General features: G+C 41.9%; 1 protein-coding gene across 1 annotated transcript; it reads right to left on the bottom strand.

Annotated features, from left to right (window-relative positions):
- Positions 1-7,439: 7,439 nt before the first annotated feature.
- Positions 7,440-25,290, bottom strand: LOC110962525 (syntaxin-10). Its single transcript, XM_051945123.1, has 9 exons — positions 25,171-25,290; positions 24,557-24,632; positions 23,062-23,155; positions 22,309-22,403; positions 19,322-19,384; positions 16,297-16,398; positions 12,986-13,092; positions 10,978-11,072; positions 7,440-9,926 (listed from the first exon to the last, which is right to left on the bottom strand). Exons 1-9 carry the CDS (start codon positions 25,203-25,205, stop codon positions 9,850-9,852), a joined length of 744 nt encoding a protein of 247 aa, XP_051801083.1. The 5' UTR covers positions 25,206-25,290; the 3' UTR covers positions 7,440-9,849.
- Between the last annotated feature and the right edge of the window lie 334 nt (positions 25,291-25,624).

Below are 25,624 nucleotides of genomic sequence, written 5' to 3'. Positions count from 1 at the left end.
GCTGTGGGCGGGGCGAGGCGGGTTTGATGCTGGACCAGATGTTCGGGTTTACTGTACTGCAGCTGTTGCCGGGACGGGATCGGGAGCCGACTGGAAAACGGACGGACAGTCGAGGCAAACAAAACGCTGCCGGGCTCACTTCATTTTAAGGCTACCAGTCTGAATGTCTGTTTTCTAAAAAGTCTCTTCACGGATGACGTTTCGAACACATCTTTGCCAAGCTTGCCTAAACTTACATCACAAATCGACCCAAAGTAAGTTTACTTGACCTGGTTCTCGGACCAGCTTTTCCACAAAGAATAAGCTACTGCTGCTTGAATGTTTGTTTTTTTTTCTCTTCGGACGTCGCCTGGTGGTTAAAAGCGGCTACTGCGGCTCAGAGAAGGGGGGGGGCTCGTTCTCTGCAGTACCCGCCGACACCACCAGGGGGCGGGATCCCAAGGAGCAGTGATCCTGCAGATGCTACGATTGTAATCCAAGAGTCTCGATCACTGTATTCGTGTGAGCACCTTAACAGCAGGCCGCCGGAGGCTTCTGCTGCTCATTTTAATCAAATCCGACACGAAATCCACCAAAACGTCCACGACTCGTGGGCCGCGATGCCAAATAGAGCTGTCAGCAGATTGAGAGTTGCTGACGGGACTTCCAAAAGAAAAGAGCGCTGCAGCCGTTTTCGTGCCTTGAATCCTCCGTCCAGGAGCCGTTCCGTCTGTTTTTTGCTCCCGGTCTCCGTCTCGGCCGCTGATCCACAGAAAGGAACAAAAGTGACGAGCAGGGAGTGGAGTAGTCTTTAAAAAAAGCACCTTTGGGCTCATGGAGAGCCAAAGCCCTCTGCACCTTTCTGAGCACACTCACTGTGTCACTCCTGGCTGTGGTGTGGACGTCGAAGTGGGGGGTGGGAATTGTAGATGTAATGTGAGTTTTTGCTTTTTTTTTAAAAAAAAAACTATTGGTAAGTTCCTTATTTTTGTTGTTTTTACCTTTTTGTACTATTATTCCCTTTTTTTATTTTGTATGTTTGTTTCTCTTCTCTCTGTATGACGTTTGTTGTTTACTGTAAACGATGGGGCTGCACCCTTTCACCCGCCTCCACCCGGGTGGGAAGTGGGAGAGACTGGGGGGGCGGTCCAGCTGGCTGAGGGTTACCAGGAGAGGGTGAAGGCTGGTGCTGATTCAAACAGGGTTCCTACACAGATCTGGAAAGGAATCAGAGAAAAACACCGAGGAAGGTGTGACAACCCGGCGAGCATGTGACGCTCCAGCCCAAAACTTTCAGTACAACTTTAAACCAAACTTTCACAACTTCTCCTGAAAGTGTCACATTTTTTCAGATGTACACCTGAGCTTTGATGTCTTTCCAACTCTAAATTCTGTCAGAGTGCTCGTGGTGTTTGACGGGAAAACGCTCTGATTTCTGAAATTTTTGGATTCTGTCAAAATATGAATCAAAAAAATCCTGCCTTCGCTTGCCGTAAAATGTTGAGAAAGCAAATCTGACTGAGAAACGTCGTCTTATTTGAGCCCCTGCACCTGAACGCTGATGGGAACGTGGCCAGACTGAGACAAAAAAGTCTCAATGGGAAGCAGAAGGTGGACTTTTCCTGTGTAGGGACCCTGCTGAAAACCTGGAGGAATGTCAACAGTCATGTTACTCTGTGTGTTAAAACTGGCTAAACTTGAGAACAGAGGAGAGCGGGAAGGGGACGGAAGACTCCTTACAACCAAGATCGTGATCCTGAGGTGACGCCTCACGGTTTACCTCCCCCTCTCCATCCCTCCCTCTCCGCTCAGCCTCCTTCCTCCTCATCTTCCTCCTCACCTCTCCTCTCTTTTCCCGCTGTCTGCTGGTCTATAGTCACTCTGCTCTTTCCCAAATCCCCACACACCAGAGACAACACACACACACTCTCACACACACACACACATATCTATATATATATATACTGTATATGTATACATGAATACAAAACGGGCAAACCTCTGAGATGCAGAAGCTCGCGGCCACACCTGCAGACTCTCAGGATGTGTTGCAGGACACGTGTGCGCGTCTTCGTGTCACTGATGCAGTTTAAAAAAAAAAAAAAAGTACCAGTTTACCTCGGAAGCTCTCAGCCATAGCAGACCTTAATCCCCACAGATATCTCAGCGCTGCGAGCAGCTTCGGAACTGCTGTGGCTGCCGTTACAAAGCAGGTACATACTTTTTTGTTTTTCAGGAACAAACCCGGGGGCCTCAGCAGAGCGCTCCAGGGCCATTTGAATGCGTACAGTGCAGGGTTTTTACAGAAACGGGACACGAGTCGAGAGTCCATGTCAACACAGTCTTACCTCAGAATCATAGTACAGAACCGGGGGTGGGGGGTGGGTGGGGGGGGCTTACATACGACAACGGCAACCGTGAATGACTATTTTTTATTCCTTCTCTACCTTGTCTCTGGTGTTGTTGGGTAAAAACAGTCTGCAGAACTCTTTTCTTTTTCGCGTTTTTTTTCCAACTATAAATATATAAATATATAAACTGTACATTATGACATAGAAGCACTATTAAAGTTTGATTGTTAGATGTGCACTCGCAGCATGAGGTATTATTCTTTATTATCCTTCATAACTCAGAAAAATGAAAAGTGAAAAAACAGCTTTTGGAAGTAAAAAAAAAAAAAGACAAAAGAATGATGAAAAACAATGCAGTAGCATCTACTGATGTCAAAGAAGATACCCAACCTCATCCCACTACACACAGACACACACACACCCAGACCGTTACCCCAGCCCCGCCCCCCCTCCATCCAACCGATTGCCCCGACCCTCCCTCGCACCACCCCGCTGCCCCCCCGCCCTGCCCCGTGTACATGCCAGTGTTTCCCTCATGTGTTCCAAGTGCCAATAACTTTGTGAATTCCTAACTGTGACCCAGTAATAAAGATAATTGCACATTAACTACTGTAAAGAGAAAAAGAAACCAGACTGATTAAAAATGAGGAAAAAATCTGAATATCTTAATAAAAGGTTTGTAACAAACAGGACTGACCTTACAGATGTGTTGGCTCTTTATTTCCTCGTCTTTATCCAAAAATGAAAAGCGGTTTTAGTCCACATTTTGTTCGGTTATACTTTCGCTCTCAGAGTTTTGCTAAACGGTGGAAACAAACTGCGATTTTAAGCTGCAATTATCCTGCATTGCAGACACGTCAAATAGGACAAAGTGTCGTGTAATCAGCTGCCTTTTTTGTCGTGTTCATTGTATTCTTTAGGGAATATACCATTAGTGGTACCAGGCATGGAAATGAACAAGAAACTGAAGAAAATCATTTTTTCCATTACTGTATGTACTAAAATAGTGTTGTCCGCACAGACACAAGGTTTGGACTGTATGCAGATGAAATTAGACTTTTCTATTTTCTAGTCTGCCTGGAGTCTGGTCAGAGGACTCCATCCCATTCATCTACAGTTTAGGGCTGGACCCGAATATCCGAATATTCATTCGCTACAGCGGTATCCGGATATTAATTTTGGCATCCGAATATTCGGACCCCCCACCCCCACCCCCACCCACCCAGATACACATATGTCTATGTGATCACCCCCTCCTCCCCCCCAGGCAAAAATATTCAGAGCTCGTCTCTTCCCTTCGCCTTCGGCCCACTTCGGCTCATCCCGTCGTGTTCGGCTCATCCCGGCTCCTCCATTCGTGTTTCTTACCTCCACCTGAATGTCCGGGTTGCTGCTGACTCTGACGTCACGCTTCACTTCGTTGTATAAACACAAGACAAGATGCTGAAGACCTCCGCTGTTTGGGAATTCTTCAGTTTAACTGAAGACAAAACAAAGGCAAAATTTGGACCCGGGAGACCAGACGAACGGATCCGAATATTCGGGCCGTCTCCACCACAAGCCCCGTCCCCCGTCGGATGTTACGGGGCGGAACCAATATTCGGATATTCATCTTTAATAGGGCCCGAATATCCGGAGGCCAGAAACCGCTATTCAGGCCAGCCCTACGACAGTTGACTGGTATCTACTTATTCCATACATGAACACTCAAACAAGCATGCACATCAATGCCTTGTACACGGCTGTGTGTAGATGTTTTGGGCTGCAGTTTTGTGTGAGGATGAAGAAATTTTCATCACGCAGACCCTCATGTAATCACAGAAAATATAAAGACCTTGATTACTTGCAGACTGTGAAGAGCACAGACGCATAGTCGTTGCTAATTATGCTGCTTTTCTTGTGTCTTTGGAGTACGTACTTCATTTCACACATGGACAGTAAGTCCAGACGTGTGCTGAGCGTGAACATTATTGCTCTTGCAGCTTAATGAACATGGACATGCAGCACACAGATGTCTGGAGAAGGGTCCGACTGCTGCAGACCTGAGAAAATGACGCTAGACCCTAGAGTACTCTTTCTGCTGTCGCTGCTACACATACTGCCCTAGTGGAGGTTTTAGGTGGAATATTCCTTTTAACCAGCCCCTCAGGTCTCTGAGGATTTTGGATGGAATACTCGGTTAAACCAACATTTTAGGTGCATGTCCAGGGATTTAAGGTGGAATGTTCCTTTAAGGTGGATGCGTGAGGACCTTGTAGGTGGAATACTTCCTGAAACCAACCTTTTAGGTCAACATTCAAAGATTTAAGGTGGAATATTCCTTTAAAACAACCTAAATTTCATGGTTTGATCATTATCCAGTGAGAAACCTCAATCCAGACTCCTCATGAAGACGTTTGAGATTTATGCTGTTATTTGTTTAGTCCAGACTAAATGACAGAAATCCACAACTGTGATTTTATTTCAGGACTCGGTTATTAAATGTCAAAACAATCCATGTGACTCTAAAAACTCAACAGCTTCACAAACTCTAAGACTAAACTCTACAAGGATCCAAAAGAAGTTGGACTTCTACATGAGAGCTTTAGTTATTCTTCATCTACTTCCTGGATGGGAAAACTAATAATTTCAGCTTAACTAAAGACAGACTTTGTGATTTTTCTGCTCACATGTTGTGTTGTTGTAAACTTACTCTTTTACTCTCTCTTTTTTACACTATGGAACCAGATTTCAAACCAGTCTGCTGGTCCACCGCAGTCCAGTTGCTGGTGGTGCCGCACCTCGAAGCTGGCTTTAGAACGAAACCGCGGCACGTTGGATCGGAGCTGAAAGAGTGTTGAGCTGAAGATGTTTGAAAGACGCAGACAATACTACTCTATTCTGGAGTGAAGTTCGAGACCAGCTTCATCCACAACGTATGAAACATCAGTGTTCAAACAAGCTCAGTAGACTTTATATGAATGACCAAACATTAAAAAAAAAAAACAACAGAATACACATAATCTGACCTGTAACTGTAATATTGTCTGCTCAGTCCTACTTTCAACTAATTACATGAGCTGGATTCTGCCAGGATGTCATTAAATCACAGGTTCCAGATGCTGGCAGTGCTCGGTTTTGCAGCTGGAAATAAGTTGCACCAAACAGACTGCTGACTATTTAAAACACTATACAGCAACAACACTAAAACCACTGACAGGTTAAGTGGAGAACATCGATCAGCTTGTTAAAATGCACTATTCTGCTGGGAGATCTTGGGTCCTGGCCTTCATGTGGATGTTATTTTGACACGGATCACCTTGCAGCCAAAGTGCCTTGGACCTCTGGAAAAAATGCTCAAGAAAATGAAAGAGGGAAAGACATTGATCCGCCCTCCAAGCTCCAGTGAGACCAATCTGACGTTGAGAACAAGACAGATCCATGGAGGTCTGACCCCTCAAGCCCACTAGACTCAAAGGTGATGACTGAACATCCATGTCCACTTCCTGTTTTTCTTCTAGCCGTTTGTTTTTTGTTTTAACTCGAGTTTATCAAAGTCTTTCTACTTTGAAATTTCTAAAAAAAAAAAAAGCCTTGAATGCAGCCAGTCTTGAAGAATTGGTGTTGTATGACGATGTAAACCTCCATAGCGATGTTCACTACAATACTTTACCCGACTCAATCATGTAACCACATTTCAAACTGTTGTAAAATGAAGTGGAACCAGCAGCTGACTGGAAGGCAAAGCAGAGTAACTACAAACGAATATGAAATGTATTAAACAGGCTTATCAGAGTCCCCACGACGAATCCCTGAGGTGGGAGGAGGCGTATGTGTGCTCAGGTAAGCATCTACGGTAACCTCACACACAAACATGGAGACGAACATTCTGTCTCTGCTGTCATGAAAACACTGTACCGCCTGTTGTTTTATCTGATTCCCACTGTGACACGTCAACCTGTCTGTGTGTGAAAAAGGCTGATTCTGAGACGAGAAACATCACATGACCTGCTGTGATAACCTTTGTCAGAGAGGAGGGTCAGGATTTGGTCTGAGATAAACAGTGGTTTCTGGCCTCCAGATATTCGGGCCCTATTAAAGACAAATATCCGAATATTCGTTCCGCCCCGTAACGTCTGACGGGGAGGGGGCGGCGGCGGCGGAGATGGCCCAAATATTCGGATCCATTCGTCTGGTCTCCCGGGTCCAAATTTTGCCTTCGTTTTGTCTTCAGTTAAACTGAAGAATTCTCAAACAGCGGAGGTCTTCAGCATCTTGTCTTGTGTTTATGCAACGAAGTGAAGCGTGACGTCAGAGTCGGCAGCAACCCGGACATTCAGGTGGAGGTAGGAAACACGAATGGAGGAGCCGAGATGAGCCGAACACGACGGGATGAGCCGAAGTGGGCCGAAGGCGAAGGGAAGAGACGAGCTCTGAATATTTTCATCTGGGGGGGAGGAGGGGGTGATCACATAGACATATGTGTATATGTTTATGTGATCACAGGACGGGATGAGCCGATATGGGGGAAGACAGTAACGCCGCATATTCTTTCTGCCCGGTAACGTCCGACCGGGGGAGGGGCGAATATTCGGATACCTAAATTAATATCCGGATACCGCCGTAGCAAACAAATATTCGGATGTGCGGGTCCAGCCCTAACAATCTGAGGAGCTGAATGAAGCCGTCAGTGAGCAGCTGATGCGACGGCGCTGGTCTCTCTCTCCTGCAGAGTTTCACAGGACGTCTGCCACATGTGCGAACATGTCGGCCTCCTGACTGCCGTCTGGCTATTTTCAGAGCTACTTGCAGTTCAGCCATCGGGGACTGGCGCTCTGCTCATCACAGCTAAAGTAAACGTCATTTCACATGATGGCTCTGCTCTGAGAATAGCATGTGATGATGCTTCCATTTTGAAGAGTGCCTCTCAATTAAAACTCACTTCTGTAACATCTGCAACTTGGTGAAAGCTTTTATCTGAGGAAGAAGCCCCAGAGGGACCTGGAGCTCAGAATGCTGTATTCATTTAAACGTGCGGATAGGAAGCTGAACCTCTGTACGGGCGACTTAAACGAGTCTTTCAGATAAATGGAATAAAATAGAGGAGTGCTGGCAAAGACATTTGTTCACTTCATGTTAAACAAGTTTAATGAAACCACAATGAACAATCTGAAAAATCTCTGGATGCCAGCAACGAAACAATCGTGTGCGATTCACTTTATGCAGATGTCGCCACACAGCACTTCACCTTCATGTATGTGAATAAAACATATGGTTTAAAAATCATATGTGGCAGAGCAGAACAAAAAGCTAACATTCGGTTGTTGCAGTAAAAACATACGGATATACAGTATACACATGAATACATGCTGTCTGGCTTTAGCAGCACAACAGCGGCTGATATTGTACGAAACTTTACACATTCAGATTACAAAACTCGCCTCTTTAGGGTTAAAGTTACTCGTTGTGGCAAAATACATACAATTCTGATTATTGGCACTTTTTTACTGCAGGAGTCATTTCATCGTTTTATTTGCCGTTTCTAACCAGAGAGTCCACCTTTGATAATGTTTGATCATTTTCCCACAAGATTTGAAGCCATTTAAATGCTAGGAAGTAAGCAGCATGTGTGCTTTAAATGAGAACCCAGTTACGAACTTTAACGTTTGCTGCAATGAAGTCAGTTTTCAAAGGACATAGCAGAGCTCGCTAACCGTATGCTAACCTGCTGTTTGGAGCCGTTACACCACAACCGAACGAGCTGCAAGTTTTTGCTTTAATTTGCCCAGAACAGACAAGAACACTGCAAAATCAATTTTCAGTTCCGTCACAACTTTCACTGCCTGAATACTATCGATTCTGCAAAACACTCCAAGCGTCTTTACATCCCAGATCTGGTAGCAAACAGAAGAACACTCGTCTCATCAGCGACGTACAGATGTGATATTACTGCATAATGTGTAAAATCTCTCATCAGGTTGAACTGGAACAGCAAATGCAGTTTCTTTTTTCCCCTGTCTTCACCTTCATAGAAATACATCTGGCTTGCAGAGGTCTGACAGAGACACGTAGCTGGAGTGGAAACCGCGAGTGCTTCGTTTATGCAGCCATTTGCTAAGTTTTTAGTTAATTTTCCCCTCTGAGGCATTTAAGGAGCGACGGCTTGAATATGTAAAAGCACATTAAAAGCACGCATTAACTCCTGGCAGGAACAAAATGTAAAAAGCTGTGGCAGTGAGGGAGCCTCCATCATTAACTCTTAATGCGTCGAGCAAAAGGTATCCGACCTCTGACCCCTGTAGTAAAAAAAAATCTAGAACTGTTTGGAATTTTCTGTTGAACCAACAAGTTGGCAGCTTGAATCAGGACATTTGGGTTAAAATAAGACTGCTCTCACAAGAATAGCATCCATCTACACAGAACAATCCAGTGAAAGCATCACTTTGCATTTCTACAGCGCTGACACACAGACATGACCACCGGCCTCCAGCAGAGGGCGCTGTAGGCCTGACTCTGGGCTGCGTGTGGAGCCATCCTGCCCAGCAACTATTCCTGCTCTCATTAGCTGAAGCGTCTCAATAAAAGAGGCGAACCCATTCGCTCTGAGCCAAGGTTGTGTCTCATCTCCCAGCCAACAGAACAAAGCCTCGGCCAATCCTCTGCAGGAGCGTGAAGGCGTCCGGCTGCAGACCTCGCTTCACCTCGCTGAGACGGATCGCCGTCAGGACAGGAAACCAACCGCATTTCTGATAAAAGCGGCTGGCAGACGAGCGGCAGCATCCATCACGGGGAGTCTGCATGTTGAGACTCGTCACGCCACAGCGGCTCTCCTTCAGCGGAATCAGCCGCTGTGGCGTCGGCTCCCCCAACTCCTCATCAAACTGCTAGTTAAGAGTTAAGTTCCCTCTGCGACTCACGTGTAGGCACATGAACATACTGCACATTTCAAAATGGTATAAAAATATATTTAAGGCAACACTGAGAAACGACACCCGACCTCCTCCCTCCCACGCAACAAAAAAACACGCAAAAAAACCCTACATTTTCATTGATTGAACAGTTCATAATCAGTACTTTTCACTCAGTAAACCTGCACGCCCGCTGTAGTCTCTCTCTCCACCTGAAGACGTTCACTGATTTATCAACATCGACACACTTTTACTGCCACTGAGCACTTTAGGAAATCTCTACTTTCCTGATTTGAAACTATCTCGAATGCATGTTGATTTGTGAAGCAGCATCCAGTACCGTTATTTCTAATAAGAGCCAGATTGCACCTGTATGAAACACCTGCAGGGTCCCCCCCCCCAAACCCTAAAACCTGCCAGCTGTTTATTTCTCCCCCCCCCACCAGTATCATTAAAAGCAGAGTGGAGGAGCGCGTCCTAACTTCTCTCTGCGGGTCACCAGTTACTCCTCAGTGTGAAGAAAGAAAACGATGGAAGAGCGAGGAGGAGAGACGTCTCTGGTCCGTCTGTATCCGTCCGTCCTGACAGGGAGGAGTCGGTGAACAGAGTCAAAAGGTCAGGAGCGGCTAACGTCAGAGAGCAAAGAAGAGGATGAGAACCACGATCATGATGGCGACCAGCACACCGATGGCACACCACTGCCTCCGACCTGAAACACAAAGCACCGAGGATGAGACCAAGAACTGTTTTCACGGGCACGTTTCAACAATCGACCTTCTGTGACCACTTATGCAGAGCAAACATATAATCCTAAAACCTACGCCTACAAAATAAAAGTCGCCTACTTTAACCCTCACGTCGTCCTGCGGGTCAAACTGAGCCGGTTTAAAGTTTGAAAATGTGGGAAAAATATATATATTTTCACAGTGAAACTCCTGATGTCCACATTTTCAACATTTTTGGGAAATCTTTGAACATTTTTTGGTGGAAAAAAAAGAATGTTTCTCTAAGAATATTCACACAAAAATGTATGTGAATATTTTTAAAGAAAATATAAGTTTTGCTGATATATATGGAATCACTTTTAATATTTTTAGGATTTTTTTTGAAGATTTTTACTATTTGTTTTAAATATTTGCAGGAATTTTCTTGCCACATTTGTTTTTTTTTTAAATAAAACTATTCAGGGAAACTTTTAAGGAATTATTGGAATTTTCTTCCTGAAGGTTTTGCAGATTTTCAGAAATTTGGGGAATTTTTTTCAGACAAGGAAACTCCATTTTTTGGTGTCTGTAAATGAGGACAGCAGGAGGGTTAAGATGAGGATGACTGCAGGTGAGAAGGAACAGCTCAGCTTTCAGTCACACCACATTTGTTGAAATGTGCTATATAAATAAATTCGCCTTGCCATAAAATCTATCAACAAAGCAGCGATTTTGAACATTCTGAGGAGTTACGCTGTTAGAAAACACCTAAACTCTTGACTTGAACTTGATGTAATTATCTACATAGTCATTAATTGCATATGTGAAGACAAAAACATCTGTTTCAGGCAAACAGAAGCAACACGATTGTTTGAACTCAGCTGTCTGTCAGAGATTTCAAACTAAATCTGCTGAGAGTTTTGGACTAATTCTAATGATCAAACACACTTTCTGGGTTTTTTTTTCCTGCACAGTTGTGTTCTAACCAGCCACTTTCTCAGGGATGCAAACTGAAAACGATCAGCAGTGATAACAGAAGTGTGTGTGTGAACTCACTGCTGGTCATGTGAGACACTTTCTCCAGCTTCTTCAGGACGGAGTCCATGCGGGACGACGTCTGGTCCATCTCATCTCCAAAGTCCCCCAGCATGCTGAGCAACAAGAGGAGAGTTATTTAAACAGAAAAAAGTTCAGCTTTGTGTATTTTCTACGCTAGCATGCGGCTAAGATCCTTGGCTGTCTGAAGGACGATATGAGCGGTGGGATGAAGAGCGGCCTGCGTGTTTGAACGATGCAGAAAAACGTCGTGCTGACTGAAGGTCAGGATGTTTTGTAAATCACACATTACTGAAGTGTTGGTTAAAAAGGAATCGGCTATTCATAGAGCTAATGCAGAGCTCAGTGCCAGCATTTCATTAAAAACAGCATAAAATTACAAATAGTGGAAGCTGGCTTCACTATTCAGGCATGGTTGATAAATCTAAACGTTTCCACTCTTAGAGCGACTCACTGGAAATGTCTGATAGAGTCTTGCTTTCAGGTGAAGCTGAAATGTGGATGTAAAACGATAGGAGATGGTGTTTGTGGAATGATGTGATTTTCTTTGAAGTTAAGGGACAGCGGCTGTTATTTAGGACTGGACCGTATAGTGGTTTCTGGCCTCCGAATATTCAGGCCCTATTAAAGACGAATATCCAAATATTCGTTCCGTCCCTTAACGTAAGACGGGGGGCGGGGCTTGTGGCATAGATGGCCCGAATATTCGGATCCGTTCGTCTGGTCTCTCGGGTCCAAATTTTGCCTTCGTTTTGTCTTCAGTTAAACTGAAGAATTCCCAAACAGTGGAGGTCTTCAGCATCTTGTCTTGTGTTTATGCAACAAAGTGAAGCGTGACGTCAGAGTCTGCAGCAACCCGGACATTAGGGTGGTGGTAAGAAACACGAATGGATGAACCGAGATGAGCCGAAGTGGGCCGAAGGCGAAGGGAAGACAGTAACACTGCATATTCGTTCTGCCCGGTAACGTCCGACAGGAGGAGGGGGGGAGGGGCGAATATTCGGATACCAAATTAATATCCGGATACCGCCATAGCGAACGGATATTCGGATATTCGGGTCCAGCCCTACTGTTATTAATGATTATTTTGAGAAGTTTCTTAAATAATCTGTTCATTTTTTTAGTCGACAGCATGAAAATATGAAGTCTGAAATCACAGTTTTCTATTGTGTAGCTAAAATTAACTGATTGATTCTGAAAATAATTCATTTTCTGCTTCTTCACGAACACAGTGAGGAATCATTTCAGCTCTGTGAGTGACGTTTAGACACCAAAACACAACCGAACTTCACTTGTTCTTTTGATTTATTCAGTCAATGAAAACTTTCATGTGGGTGAAACAAATGAAGTGAAAGCAGGAGAAAGAGTGGGGAGTGGAAGTGTGTCTGTGGATTCCTGACCAGAGAAATAACAATTCATTCATTCATCACAAGAACATTTTTCATTTCTTTTTTGACTCGCACGTCACGTTTGCAGTCAATTCATTCAAAGATTACAAAAAGAATTCTAGACACTGAACCTAATTTTAATGTCAGGAAAATGTTAGAGTTTTAAGGGGAGCCAGGATTCATGGTTTTACTGTCGAGCTTTGCCTTCATCCTGTAAATATCTGGATGCCAAACTTTGCCTTTTAATTAACCCTCCTGTTGTCTTCATTTACGGGCACCAAAAAATATCATTCCCTTGTCTGAAAAAAATCCAAAAATTCAGCAAAAAAAATTCCCCAAACCTTCAGGAAGAAAATTCTAATGATTCCTTAAAAGTTTCCTGAAAAGTTTTATTTAAAAAAAAAAAAAAATTTGGCAAGAAAATTCCTGCAAATATATATTTTTTAAAAAAATAAGTAAAAATCTTAAAAAAAAATCCTAAAAATATCTAAAGTGATTCCATATATATATATATATATATATATATATATATATATATATATATATATATATATATATATATATCAATATCAAAAGCCACATCCAGTTGCGTGTGTTGAATTACATGCGTGTCAACTCACACGGCCTGCTCGTCGAGCTCGTCTCCGATGCGTCCAGACATGTCTTTGAGGACTCTGATGCTGCCCGACACCAACTCCAGCTGCTCGTCTTGTTCCTGCATGATCAGCTGTACAAACACACGTTTCCATCACTTGGAACGCTGCCGTTTTAGTCAACCTGAACTTTACTGTAGACCGGGCGTGTCAAACATGAGGCCCAAAAGCAGCCCACATGATGACTTCACAAAGTGTACAAATTACAGAGAAGACATTAACTGCAGATTGTAAATTAATAAAATGATATATGAAGAGTTCATTTGCAAAAACGGGTAACTCCGTTTTCAGAAATCTCATTTTTTTATTGTTTACTTGAGATAATAATAGTAATAATAACACTAATGATATATTTTTTCTCTATTTTCTCATGTATTTTTCTACTGAGTCAGATCCACTCAATTTCAGTTTGACTGATATTATCTCAAGTAAACAATAAAAAAAGTTCTCTGAAAATTTATCAAAACGGAGTTATCTGTTTTTGCAAATGAACTCTTCAAATTTAAAATAATTTATAGACCTTGACATGTTGTTTTGATCATAAAAATACTAGACTGTTCATTGTTCTGTTCTCATTTTGTGTCTCATTTTTGTAATATTTTGATTCTTGTTTTTTGTCTGACTTGTCGTTTTGTGTTTTCTGTTTGTCTCGTTTGTGTTTTGTCTTTTCTTTCTCATTTTGTGTTTTGCTTGATTCATTGCTTTGTGTATTGTTTTTGTCGTTTTGTGTTTTATTTTTGTCTCATTTGTGTTTTGTCTAATCTTTCTCATTTTGTGTTCATGCCGTTTGTCTCATTTTTTCTCTTTTGTTTCGTGCTGTTTGTCTCATTTTTTGTCTCGTTTCGTGCAGTTTGTCTCATTTTTTGTCATTTTGTTTCGTGCCGTTTGTCTCATTTTTTGTCATTTTGTTTCGTGCCGTTTCTCATTTTTTGTCTCTTGTTCCGTGCCGTTTGTCTCGTTTTTTGTCATTTTGTTTCGTGCCGTTCGTCTCATTTTTTGTCATTTTGTTTCGTGCCGTTCGTCTCATTTTTTGTCATTTTGTTTCGTGCCGTTTGTCTCATTTTTGTCATTTTGTTTCGTGCCGTTTGTCTCATTTTTTGTCATTTTGTTTCGTGCCATTTGTCTCGTTTTTTGTCATTTTGTTTCTCACTTTTGTCATTTTATGTCTCATTTTTGTAACTTTTTTCTTGTTTTTTGTTTGACTTTTGTCATTTTGATCATAAAGTAAAATATTATATCGTTAATTTCCAGATAGCTGTGACTAAATGTTGTGTTCCTTTGTCAACACTCTCTGATCTAGAAGTTGTAATATGTAAATGATAGACTGAGGCTGAACGATTTTCTCGGTTTTCTAAAGAAATTTCAGTTTGTTCATAATGCTTTGTTAAAGATAGCTCCTTAAATGCACTTTTTTGCACTAAAACAAAGGAAAACATGGAGTTGTGGTTATTTATAAGTTATTATGCTGTGATTTTACTGCTCACTGGAGATCAAACTGGGCTGAATGTGGGACCTGAACTAAGACGAGTTTGAATTTTCTGCTGTAAACCAAGACTTCTCCCTAAAATTTCATAACTTACATTTGGTTCCCACATGATTTTTGTCTCAAAAAAGGGCAACAAGTTCCCACAACGTTACTCTTTACTCATATTTATATCTCCACAACATGAGCAACACACACGCAGATCTGCTCTTAAAGCTGCGTTTGTCATGAACTGGATGTTTTTCCTCTGCTAACACGGATGTATTTGATTCGAGCTCTTTCAGGAATCATACGTTACATAATCACAAGTGTTTAAAAATGTGTCATTTAAATCAAACCACACAGAGCCTGTAGACAGCATCTCCACTGAGCTGATGAAATGCTCCAAGGTCAGAAAATAAATCATCTGTTCTTTCATTAAATCAAAAGGCATGAACAGGCAGTAATTTTTTTTCTTTTTACTCATTTCCTACTCAAACCACAAGCTGACACAGGATGTGTGATGACATGCTTTCATCATTCAACACCGCTGTCAGCCCACACCACAGGAAATAGAAACCGGCAGCTCTTACCCTCGAACCCTGAGAAAAAAGAAAAACGTGCCCCCTGTATTTCATCCTCTTTGTAGAACACGTCTCGTCTTTACCCTGCAGCAGGAATCCTACGCTCTGTGCTCGTTTTCTGTTCTTTCCATGTGACCCTTTGATTAAATCATCGTCATCTGCCAACATGAAAAACCAGATTCTGATGCTTCAGTCTGACAGGAGGCTTTTGTGATTCCTCATTTTAAATTAAACCGTACCACAAAGTCACAAAACGTTCATTCAGATGTTTCAATACAGACATCATCGTTGTTCTTAACCTTCCTGCGGTCTTCATTTATGGGCACAAAAAAAATATAACTTCCTTGTCTGAAAAAAATCCAAAAATTCAGCATAAAAATTTGCAAAACCTTCAGGAAGAAAATTCAAATAATTCCTTAAAGTTTTATTTTTAAAAAATCTCTCAAATTTGGCAAGAAAATTCTTGTAAATATTTTCAAAATGAGTAAAAATCTTCCAAAAAAATCCTAAAAATATCTAAAGTGATTCCATATATATCAGTAAAACTTCTAATATTTTCTTTAAGAACATTCACATAAAAATCAACCAAAATCCAGTAAAATTCGCTGGATTTTGGTTGATTTTTTTGTGAATGTTCTTAAAATAACATTTGTTTTAAGATTTTTTTTCACACCAAAAAATGTTCAAAAATTTCCAAAATTGTTAAAAATGTGGATGTTTTTACTGTGAAAATACATAATTAAAAAGTTAAAATTATTATTCAAAAAAAAATCCCCAAATGTGACAAGAAAATAATTTCCAAAAAAAATCCCAAAAAATATATAAAGTGATTTTTTTATATATCAGTAAAACTTCTATTTTTCTTTAAGAACATTCACAAAAAAATCAGCCAAAATTTGGTTGATTTTTATGTGAATTTTCTTAAGAAAAATTTTTAACATTTCTTTTTTTTTTCCACCAAAAAATGTTGGAAAAAACAAAAAGATTTCCCAAAAATGTTGAAAATATGGACATCAGAAGTTTTACTGTGAAAATACATATATTTTTCCACATTTTCAAACTTTAAAACGGATCAGTTTGACCTGCAGGACGACATGAGGGTTAAACTCCGGCCATAGTTTGCTTCTATTCTTTGTTCCTTCCTTTATCATCCCTACATCTTTTTCCCCCCTCTATCGTACCATTTGTGTAGCAGCTTGTCCTTTTCTTTTCCGTTTCCCCCCCGTCTCTACCTGCTGTTGTTCCTGCTGCTCCTGGATGTATCTGGAGTTTGCCGACACCAGATGAGCCTCCAGTCCTGTCGACCTGTCCTGGCCCGTTGTAGCCAGCAGAGCCTGAGCAAACACACAAACACACACAAGATATGGCCTCAACAGGAGAAAAAAATGTGTGTGTGTGTGTGAGATTCTTTTGTTGGAACAATGAGAATGACAGTTTCCAAACAGTCCATGGACCCGGACCCAACATTTCCAGCATCGGTACCACTCCAGGTGACCAGTTCTTTTTGGTATTTTTAACCCTTTGCTCTTCAGTGCGCTTCAGTGTACCGCCGGCGGTACAGCTACTAATTTGCATAGGAATTTCAAGAATGTCCGACGGGTGCAAACCCGATTATACAAACACTATACACCGATGGAAAGCTTAGATTCTCATGAATCCGCCGGTATAAACCACTTTCAGATGTGATTACCACAGCGGGTGAGAAAAACACATTTGTCCGACAAACGACGAATATTCATCCATCCGTTCTCTATACACGGCTTCAACGCACACAGCGCGACTCACATTTCCGGGTTTATTATTACACACAAAAAAAAATATTCCACAAAAAACGGCCATAATCCAACCTTTTACATCCAGACCACACAAGCCAGTAAACTATTTTGTCCAAAACATGTCCTGAAGTCGGTATAAAATCCACGAATCGGTCATTTTCAAGGAAATGCACCTTGCGATGCGCATCCAATATTCCCCGTATTTTTTGTCATTTTTTTTAATTTAAAAATAGAATATTAGCGATTTTTTGTACTGAAAACGGCTGGAATTGACTGAAGCTTAAAGGGTTAACCTGCTATACAGCTCTAGTTTGTATTTAGTAGGGCTGGACTCGAACATCCCAAATATCCGAATATGCGTTCGCTACGGCGGTAACCAGATATTAATATTGGTATCCAAATATTCCGCCCCGTCAGATGTTACCGGGCGGAACGAATATGCGGCGTTACTGTCTTCCCTCGCCCACATCGGCTTATCTCGTGTTTGTTTCCACCACCAGAATGTCCGGGTTGCTGCCGACTCTGACGTCACGCTTCACTTCGTTGCATAAACACAAGACAAGATGCTGAAGACCTCCGCTGTTTGGGAATTCTTCAGTTTAACTGAAGACAAAACGAAGGAAAAATTTAGACCCGGGAGACCAGACGAACGGATCCGAATATTCGGATCCGTTCGTCTGGTCTATCCAGATACCGCCGTAGCGAACGAATATTCGGGATATTCGGGTCCAGCCCTACTCATTATATAACATTGTAGGGTTCCAACCACATCATTTTATTGCTAAATTTAAATTTGCCCAATAAATAGTACAGTAGGGTCTTATATTTAACCTTCTTAGGTAAATTCACAACAGCAATCTCATACTGAAAAGCACTCTGGTTAAGAGGCTGCGGTTTTAAACGTGTTTTTACGTAAGAATGACTGGATTTAAAAATCTTCAAGACTCGTCGCTGAAATAAACTGGATTCAGCTTTGTGGCGTCTTCATTTCATATTGGTTCTAAACCTTAAAAGGACAGTTTCACAATCTTTTCAAGTCTGTCTTCCAGCCGTCCAAATGACTGAATGACTGAGTTTTTTCTTGCTGTAATCATCAATGCTGACAACAGCTTCATTCACAGCTTCAGCAGTCTAAGTTACCAATCTTTTGAAGTGTGCTGTTTCTGTGCAAAATTCTCTCCTTATCATTCTGTCCCTTCACTGCCCAGCACATAAACAACATCCACTGAAACAAATTTCTTTCAGTGTCTATAACAAGAGGGATGATTACAGGGAAAAAACAGAAATTAAATATTGTGAAACTTTTAGATTAATACGGGCTCTGTCTGAACATTGAGCAGTTACTGGATTTAGTTTTTGCTCTGGTCACATTTTTTGTATAGTACATATTCTCAGAGAAAAAGTCTTTGAAATGGCAGAAATTGTTAAAAACAGAGAGTTAAAATTAGAAATTTCTTGGAATATTCACTTTTAAAAAGATTAAAACAATCCAGAATCACCTACAGCATTTTTCCAAGTGCCCACATGTGTAAACTGGAATGCTTCTACGTACTAAAGCATTTTACCATTTACATTTTAAATACTTTCATGTATCTCCTGTCAGTAAAAAGAACAGTCTGCAGTTGAGTCAAAAAGTTTTAGTCATGTAGCTGCTGGACACCACTAGGTCTGGACCCGAATATCCGAATATTTGTTTGCTACGGCGGTATTCAGATATTAATTTTGGTATCCAAATATTCGCCCCCGCCCCGTTACTGTCTTCCCTTCGCCTTTGGTCCACATCGGTTCATCCCGTCGTGTTCCGCTCATCTCGGTTCATCCATTCGTGTTTCTTACCACCACCTGAATGGCCGGGTTGCTGTCGACTCTGACGTCACGCTCCACTTCGTTGCATAAACACAAGACAAGATGCTGAAGACCTCCGCTGTTTGGGAATTCTTCAGTTTAACTGAAGACAAAACGAAGGAAAAATTTGGACCCGGAAGACCAGACAAACTGATCGGACTATTCGGGCCGTCTCCGCCACAAGCCCCGCCCCCCGTCAGACGTTATGGGGCGGAACCAATATTTGTCTTTAATAGGGCCCGAATATTCAGACGCCAGAAACCACTATTCAGGCCAGCCCTAGTCACCACCAAGTCACTCGTGGCAGAATTTTTAGTGTCTGACACAACTAAAATTACTGGTTAGAGTTTATTTTTGGCAGATTTGTCAATGAGACATGCAGAATAAAGGATTTTAATGAATTATCAGGACTTTATGCATAGATTTGCTTCATTCCCCCAACAGACAAGTATGTCACAGGAGTCAGGACCCGTTCCAAGACAACTGATGGATCTGATAATTGGTGTAAATTTGGTGATGGTTTACAGACAACACGCCTTTCAGCAGGCTGTGGGGTTCAGAGGGTTAAACGTGGAAGCGTGTGAGAACTTTAGCTGCGACATTGAGGCAGTAAAGTGTGTGTGAAGCTTTCACCAACCTGTCTGTTCTTCTTCTCTGCTTGAGCCACAGCAGAGGGGCTGGACAACTGATCCTTCATCTCCTGCACACACACACAAACAATTTGCACGTCTCATTTCACAATTTGTCACAACAGTAGCAGAATTCACTTTAAAAGCCCGGCTCGGAGCAGACGGCTTCATTAATGAGATTTCATGCAGCTGTGCCAGAATCACCAGCCGGCAAATCAAAATGTCAGAAAGTCCTTTGTTCCTTCTCAGCAGAGCTCTTTTGTTTGGCTCGGATGACTCATTTCTGTCAGGACTATTTTAAGAATGGTACCTTCGCCTGCGAGTCGTGTTAGAAACTGACTCACATGTTCTGCTGAGCCCACAGCACGGATATGGACTCAATTCAATCAAAGCCCGGAGCTTAACAGCTGCAGTTCAGGTAAATAAACAGACAAGCTATTAATAGACACAGACACGGATTCATTTTCTGTACGCTTCCAAAAAACGCAGACACTCCAACATCAATTGCTGCTGCTGCTTTGACTCATGTTTGACTTTGCCTGTACCGTCTGTGTACTTTATGGGAAACACTGCAGTTGCTAAAACACAACAGAGGCCTTCCAGACAACGTTTGTGCAACTGTGTTCCAACATGGCTACCTGCAGCTGCTGGAAACCGATTTTTAACGGAAAAAAAAAAAACACAAAAAGGAACAAGTTCAACACTAATTCACAGACTCAGTAGTCAACTCCAGAGGAAGCATCAAAGAGCTCCTTGCAGGTTACATTTTTCACGAGATTTGTGGCTCGTGTTCCTCAGAAATGATTATTTGAAAAAGTTAATGAACAATTATTTATGTTTCATGAGACATAAAGGCAGAAAAACTATTTAAAAAGACAGTAATTTGAGCGATAGATTTTTTTTTTCCTCGCAATGCCACATAAGGAGGGAGTCTGCCTCAGAGAACTGTGCAGTAGCAGGTAGCATTTACAAAGCTGGCTGTTCTTGCTACATACTTTACATTTCAAGTGCACACTTTTCCTAACCGTGGAGCTAGCCTTCCTGCATTCAGTGTTGGTGAAGTGATTTTTCTACTGTAAAAAACAGCAGGTGGCCTCATCAACAAGGTCAGAGATTCTCGATCGCATTTCCTCCTCTGACCTTCCGCTCATGTCGATTTATGCTATACATGCTACATATGACAGCTAACAGGTGATCCTTTGTACATCAGTGTCTATGACAGTGCTAGTGCTGAACAGCTAATGCTAGTTGTGTTACATCCTGACGTGTGATAGCAAACTATAATGGGGCTTCTCCACCAGCACCTACTCGGCTCGACTCTTCTTGGTTTGTGAGGTTTTCCATCAGGATGTAGCGCCTGCTACCAGCTACTATTTCAGCACCAACTCGGCCAGGGTTCCAAGCGAGCTGAGTGGAGCCGCTAACGTAACGTCTGCAGAGTGCAGGCCACTGATTGGACAGGGAGCGATGACACACCAGGACTCTACCGTGGGCGGATGAAAAGGTCGAGACTTTTCTGCGTTTGCTGGTGGACCAAAGAATACAGAGGGAGCTGGACGGTGCAACTCGCAACGACAAAGTTTATAAGGAGGTCTCTGAGCGGATGGCCACCAACACATGCGCAGCGTGCACTCTAGGACTTTTTTCAGCAGCGGCGGCATAAACAAATGACATTTGACTGCAGATTTTACTTGTACGTCCTGCTTATTGAATGGTCAGTTGAAAACAGCTTTCTAAAGGCTGACTAAAAATTTAAAATGTATTTGAACAAGCTTATCTGAAGATGCAGTCGGCAGCTACATCATATTAGCTTGATGCTATCAATAATTTACTCATGTTAGCGACACTGAGTTGGCACCGGGACCAGTTAACTGAAGCTACCGATATGTTAAATAACGTTAGCTGGCCATCAATTTTTAACCTGTAAAATCTGTTATGAGTTATCTTCAGCTAATAGCTTTTATCCAGTGAGTCGCTGCCCTATTTTCCAAGACGACACTCCTCTGACTCTCTGACCTGGATCCTCGTTGCGTGACGTGACGTCACTTTCAAGGCCGCGCTCTCTTGAGTAATTAACGTCTTATTAACTTCACATATCAAAGAGTAGACACTGATCAAGATAGTTATCTGTAGTTTACCTTGGTACTCGCGAGCACCTGACACAGTGCAAGACTCTGCTGTTAAGGTGGAGACATGTGGCAGTGGTGTATTTGTGACAATAAAAAAAGACAAATCTGAAGGAACGGCAGCTCGCTGCTCCTAAATGAATGTAGAGGAAACACTGGATACAGCAGGACAATGAAGTAGTATCAGGAGTAGCTGAAAAAGCTCAAAAGTGCCTATCGGTCCATCAGGGACCACAAAAGCCGTCGTGGTTCAAACCGGAGGTGTTGGAAGTGGTTGAACCAAATGGACATCATTTATGGACACCGAATGGCGAGCGACAGGAGGGAGAGTGGCCTCGACTCCCGACACCCCGGCATTATTCCAGACCAAGCTTGAGGACGGTGAGTGTTTTGAGGTTGTTCTTAGCTGCAATGGAGAACAACCTAAACAGAGTCGAGTCGAGTAGATGTTAGTGGAAAAACGCCTTAAGGTACTGAGATGCTACACGATATTCGCTCAGCCCTCATCAGAACTCCTCTCCTGCTTTCCGCTGGTTCTCACTGACAACTGATGCTTCTTCTAAGTCTTCACAGCCATCAGGATCATAATTATGAAGCTGTGGCCTCTCGTGGACATATGGATAAACATTTTTGAACCTGCAAGCTGCTCTGTGCGCTGAGATTTTTCCTTTTACTTCATTTACAAAGTTTAAAACGGTCAGCTTTAGTTAAAACTTACACAGAGGTCTTAATCCAATAATCTTTATGCCACTCACAAATGTTCACCAAAGTACAATACATACAAACACACATAAAAACACGTTAAAATCACATGACTTTGCATTCGATATGTGATAGGGAAGGAGCAAAGAAAGTGCTACTGACGTTACCTGAACAGATTTCCTGGTTCTTTCCACAAAGTCTCTCCTCTCCTGAAGCTCATTGTCCCCCAGTCTGAACTTCCCTGGGTTTGACTCCACGATGCCTGAACCAGTCAAGGACTATTCAGATATAAAACTGGTAAAACTTTGCTGCATTTGTTTTGTTTTGACCAACAATGCAACTAGATATCAACAACTGAAAAGCCTGATGAAACTGGGTTTTGTGAGGAAACTTATATTATTTGTTAAGAAAAAATGAAAAAAAAAAAACCCACACTCCTTTGAACTCAGATGTTGTTTCTGCTCTGAAAAAGTTCAAACTTTGTCCACTTCTAATTCTGTCAATCCTCTGGTTATAAACATTTAAACCCATTACATTTACTACTGGCTCTCCTGTTGAACAAATCTGGAATCCTCTGAACCACAACCGCAGTCATGAGCCAGAACTCACTGAGACATTCGCCATTAAATGAAAACTTGTGTTCTCTCCTCCAGACAAACGTTCCGCTTTATTAAAGATATGATCTGGCATTTTCCTTCCAGCTGAAAAGGTCTTTTTATGATGTTTGCTTCATAATTATGTAAGTTGAAAATGGTTCTGGTCTCTATTGGGGGGGAATCGACCCCCGGAATGAGTGGGAAGATAAAAGTCGGAGAGGGTGACAGAGGGGCACAAAGCATCTGTTTGTAGCAAAAAAAAAACTGTGAACACGAAGGCTGTGGGGACGAGGGAAAGCGATCTGTTCACGTCTTAAAGGATACTGATGGTTTCACTGAGGTCCTCCAAGTCCCAGTCTATGGCCCTCAGACAGTTCCTCAGCTCGTTGGCGCTCCAGTCCAGCTCATCTCGACTCACCTGAGAGCACAAAAAGCAGCAGACGCTCACTAATCTCACAGCTACACACAGTATAAACACTCTGCATCAAAGTGTAAAAATGCAGACTATAAATTTGTAAAACTCCACATTTTTAATAATTTCTAGACCAAGACAAGTTGTTTTGACCAAATACTAGATTGCTTATTGTACCATTGTTGCTTTGTGTCATTTTTATTGTTTTTTGTCTGACTTCTGTTTGATGTTTTAGTTGTTTTGTTTCTCATTTTTGTCGTTTTGTTTATGTGATATTTTGTCTTGTTTTTTTGTCTGACTTTTGTCGTTTTGATCATAAAGTAAATTACTATATTCTTCAGCTCCAGACAACTAAAAGTTTTGTTCCTTTGTAGACACTCTGATCTAATCTGTTGTTTTATGTCTGTTTTTTTAAATCGTTTGTCTCATGTTTTTGTCGTTTGTTTCCTTTCTGTCTTGCTTGTTTCTTATTTTTGTCATTTTGTGTTTTGCTTTGGATCGTTCTGTTTTTGTCTCGCTTGTGTTGTTACTCTACGTTTGTTCTTGCCGTTTCTCGCTTTGGTCATTTCTGATCTTGTGTCATTTTTCTTGTCTTGTTTTTGGTAGTTTATCCATTTTTTTTGTCACTTTCTAACTTTTTGCCTCGTTTTTTTGTTTTGTTTCGTGTCGTTTGTCTCATTGTTTGTCGTTTTGAGTCCTATTCTACAAAAATTGTCCTCAAACTACGTTAAAAATGCTACAAACTGAAACCATACGTCTGCTTTTGCCAACAATTTATAAAATCAGCATCATTTCAGGACGTGATAGAATCCTGAGTCAGTACAGAAACAACAGATTAACACTATTTAGCCATTGCAGTAGGTGGCTGATGTATTGCTTCTTATGTGGACTTCAAAAAGGCTGTACACTGATGTGAAAGCTCTTTATTTCATTCATAGATATTCAAACATAAAGACATGTATTCCTGATCACCTCTGAGTACTGCCTGAGCATCACTACCTCAATAAACGTGCTTTTTTTTTTTTGCAATTTCTGTGCATCTACATTTAGAGTAACTATCATTTCTGTATTTATTTTTTAAGTGGAAAAGAAATATTAACTTTAATATTGGCAATCAAAAGTATTAACTCATTGTTGGCTTTATTTTCATATTGTTCAACCCAACTTAAACTGATGGACAGTGATGATGACTCGTTGGGGTTGTGTTCATCATAAGTTGTGTGCAATTGCCAATGCTTCCATTCTTGCAGCAATGTTTGTTATTTTTTTGTTGTTTGTCGTTTTGCTGTAACATGATTAGAGCTTCCTTGGACTTCACCCTCAGATTTGGGATGTGTTACTGAATAAAGACAGTCAGGACAGTGTGGTGGTTGTTCTTTGTGGCACATTTGACCCTCAGAGGCTCACCTGTGTCCCATCCTGCAACAGTTCCTCCCACCTGTCAAACAGGCCCCGAGCACGAGAGAGGGCCTTCTGCACCTCCCTGCACGCACACACGCACGCACGCACACACACGCACGCACACACACACACACACACACACACACACACACACACACACACACACACACACACACACACACACACACACACACACAAAGGAGACATCAGCACACAAACTGATAGCTCTTCACCCTTCGGACAGCTGGCCCTTCTTTAACTGAGCTCTGCAGCTTTAACCAAAACAAACACCACCTTGAACTCCTGAGGTCGCAGCAGCTTGAAAACTGTATGACAGCAGAGTGTCTGTGCTGTCGGGGTGTTTGCAGTAAAATCCACCTCGAACAAAAGTGAATCTCGGTGGTTTCTCTGTTACTAAACATCCACACTGCCTCTCCGCAGCTGCTGGCGTAGCACTGATGCTAGTTAGCTACGGCTAGCCGCTGGGCTAATTGCTCCTACATAACTTTTTCGTCGAGGTAAACAACAATTTACGGCGTCACTAAACGCTGGACATGTAACTGTTTGTATTTAACTTGAGGTAACGCGAGCTTTCTAGTCCGAATTCGATCATTTCTTACCCCTTCACAACGAAAAATGGGTCCTCTATCGACATGATGCCTGAAGCCTGCTTCCGCTTCACACCCGGCGCATGCGCTCCTGTCGTCAGACTCTCCTGTGGCACATAAAGAGAAATAACAGACGTATATGCATAATATTAGTTGCCATAGTAACATCTCCCATTGTCTGAACTGGCAGTAGATTGCAGTGTTTGCTTTGATGTGATTCTGTCATGAGCATAACAAAAAAGAAAAGAACACAAAACTGGTTAAATCCTTACAACACGAAAGAAACCCAACAAATGATCCCCTTTGAGCAACTCTTTGTTGAGAACAGGAAGAGAAACCCCCCTTTAAATTGAAGAAACTACTTTCAGAACAGTGCTAAGGGAGGGCGGACATCTGCCTCGAGTGTTGGAAGTGAGGTAAAGAAGAGAGAGAGAGAAAGGGATTGTATTTGCACTATTTCACTTAG

The sequence above is a fragment of the Acanthochromis polyacanthus genome, chromosome 3, assembly GCF_021347895.1.
Source record: "Acanthochromis polyacanthus isolate Apoly-LR-REF ecotype Palm Island chromosome 3, KAUST_Apoly_ChrSc, whole genome shotgun sequence".
NCBI lineage: Eukaryota > Metazoa > Chordata > Actinopteri > Pomacentridae > Acanthochromis > Acanthochromis polyacanthus.
This window is presented reverse-complemented; position numbering and strand designations above follow the sequence as displayed.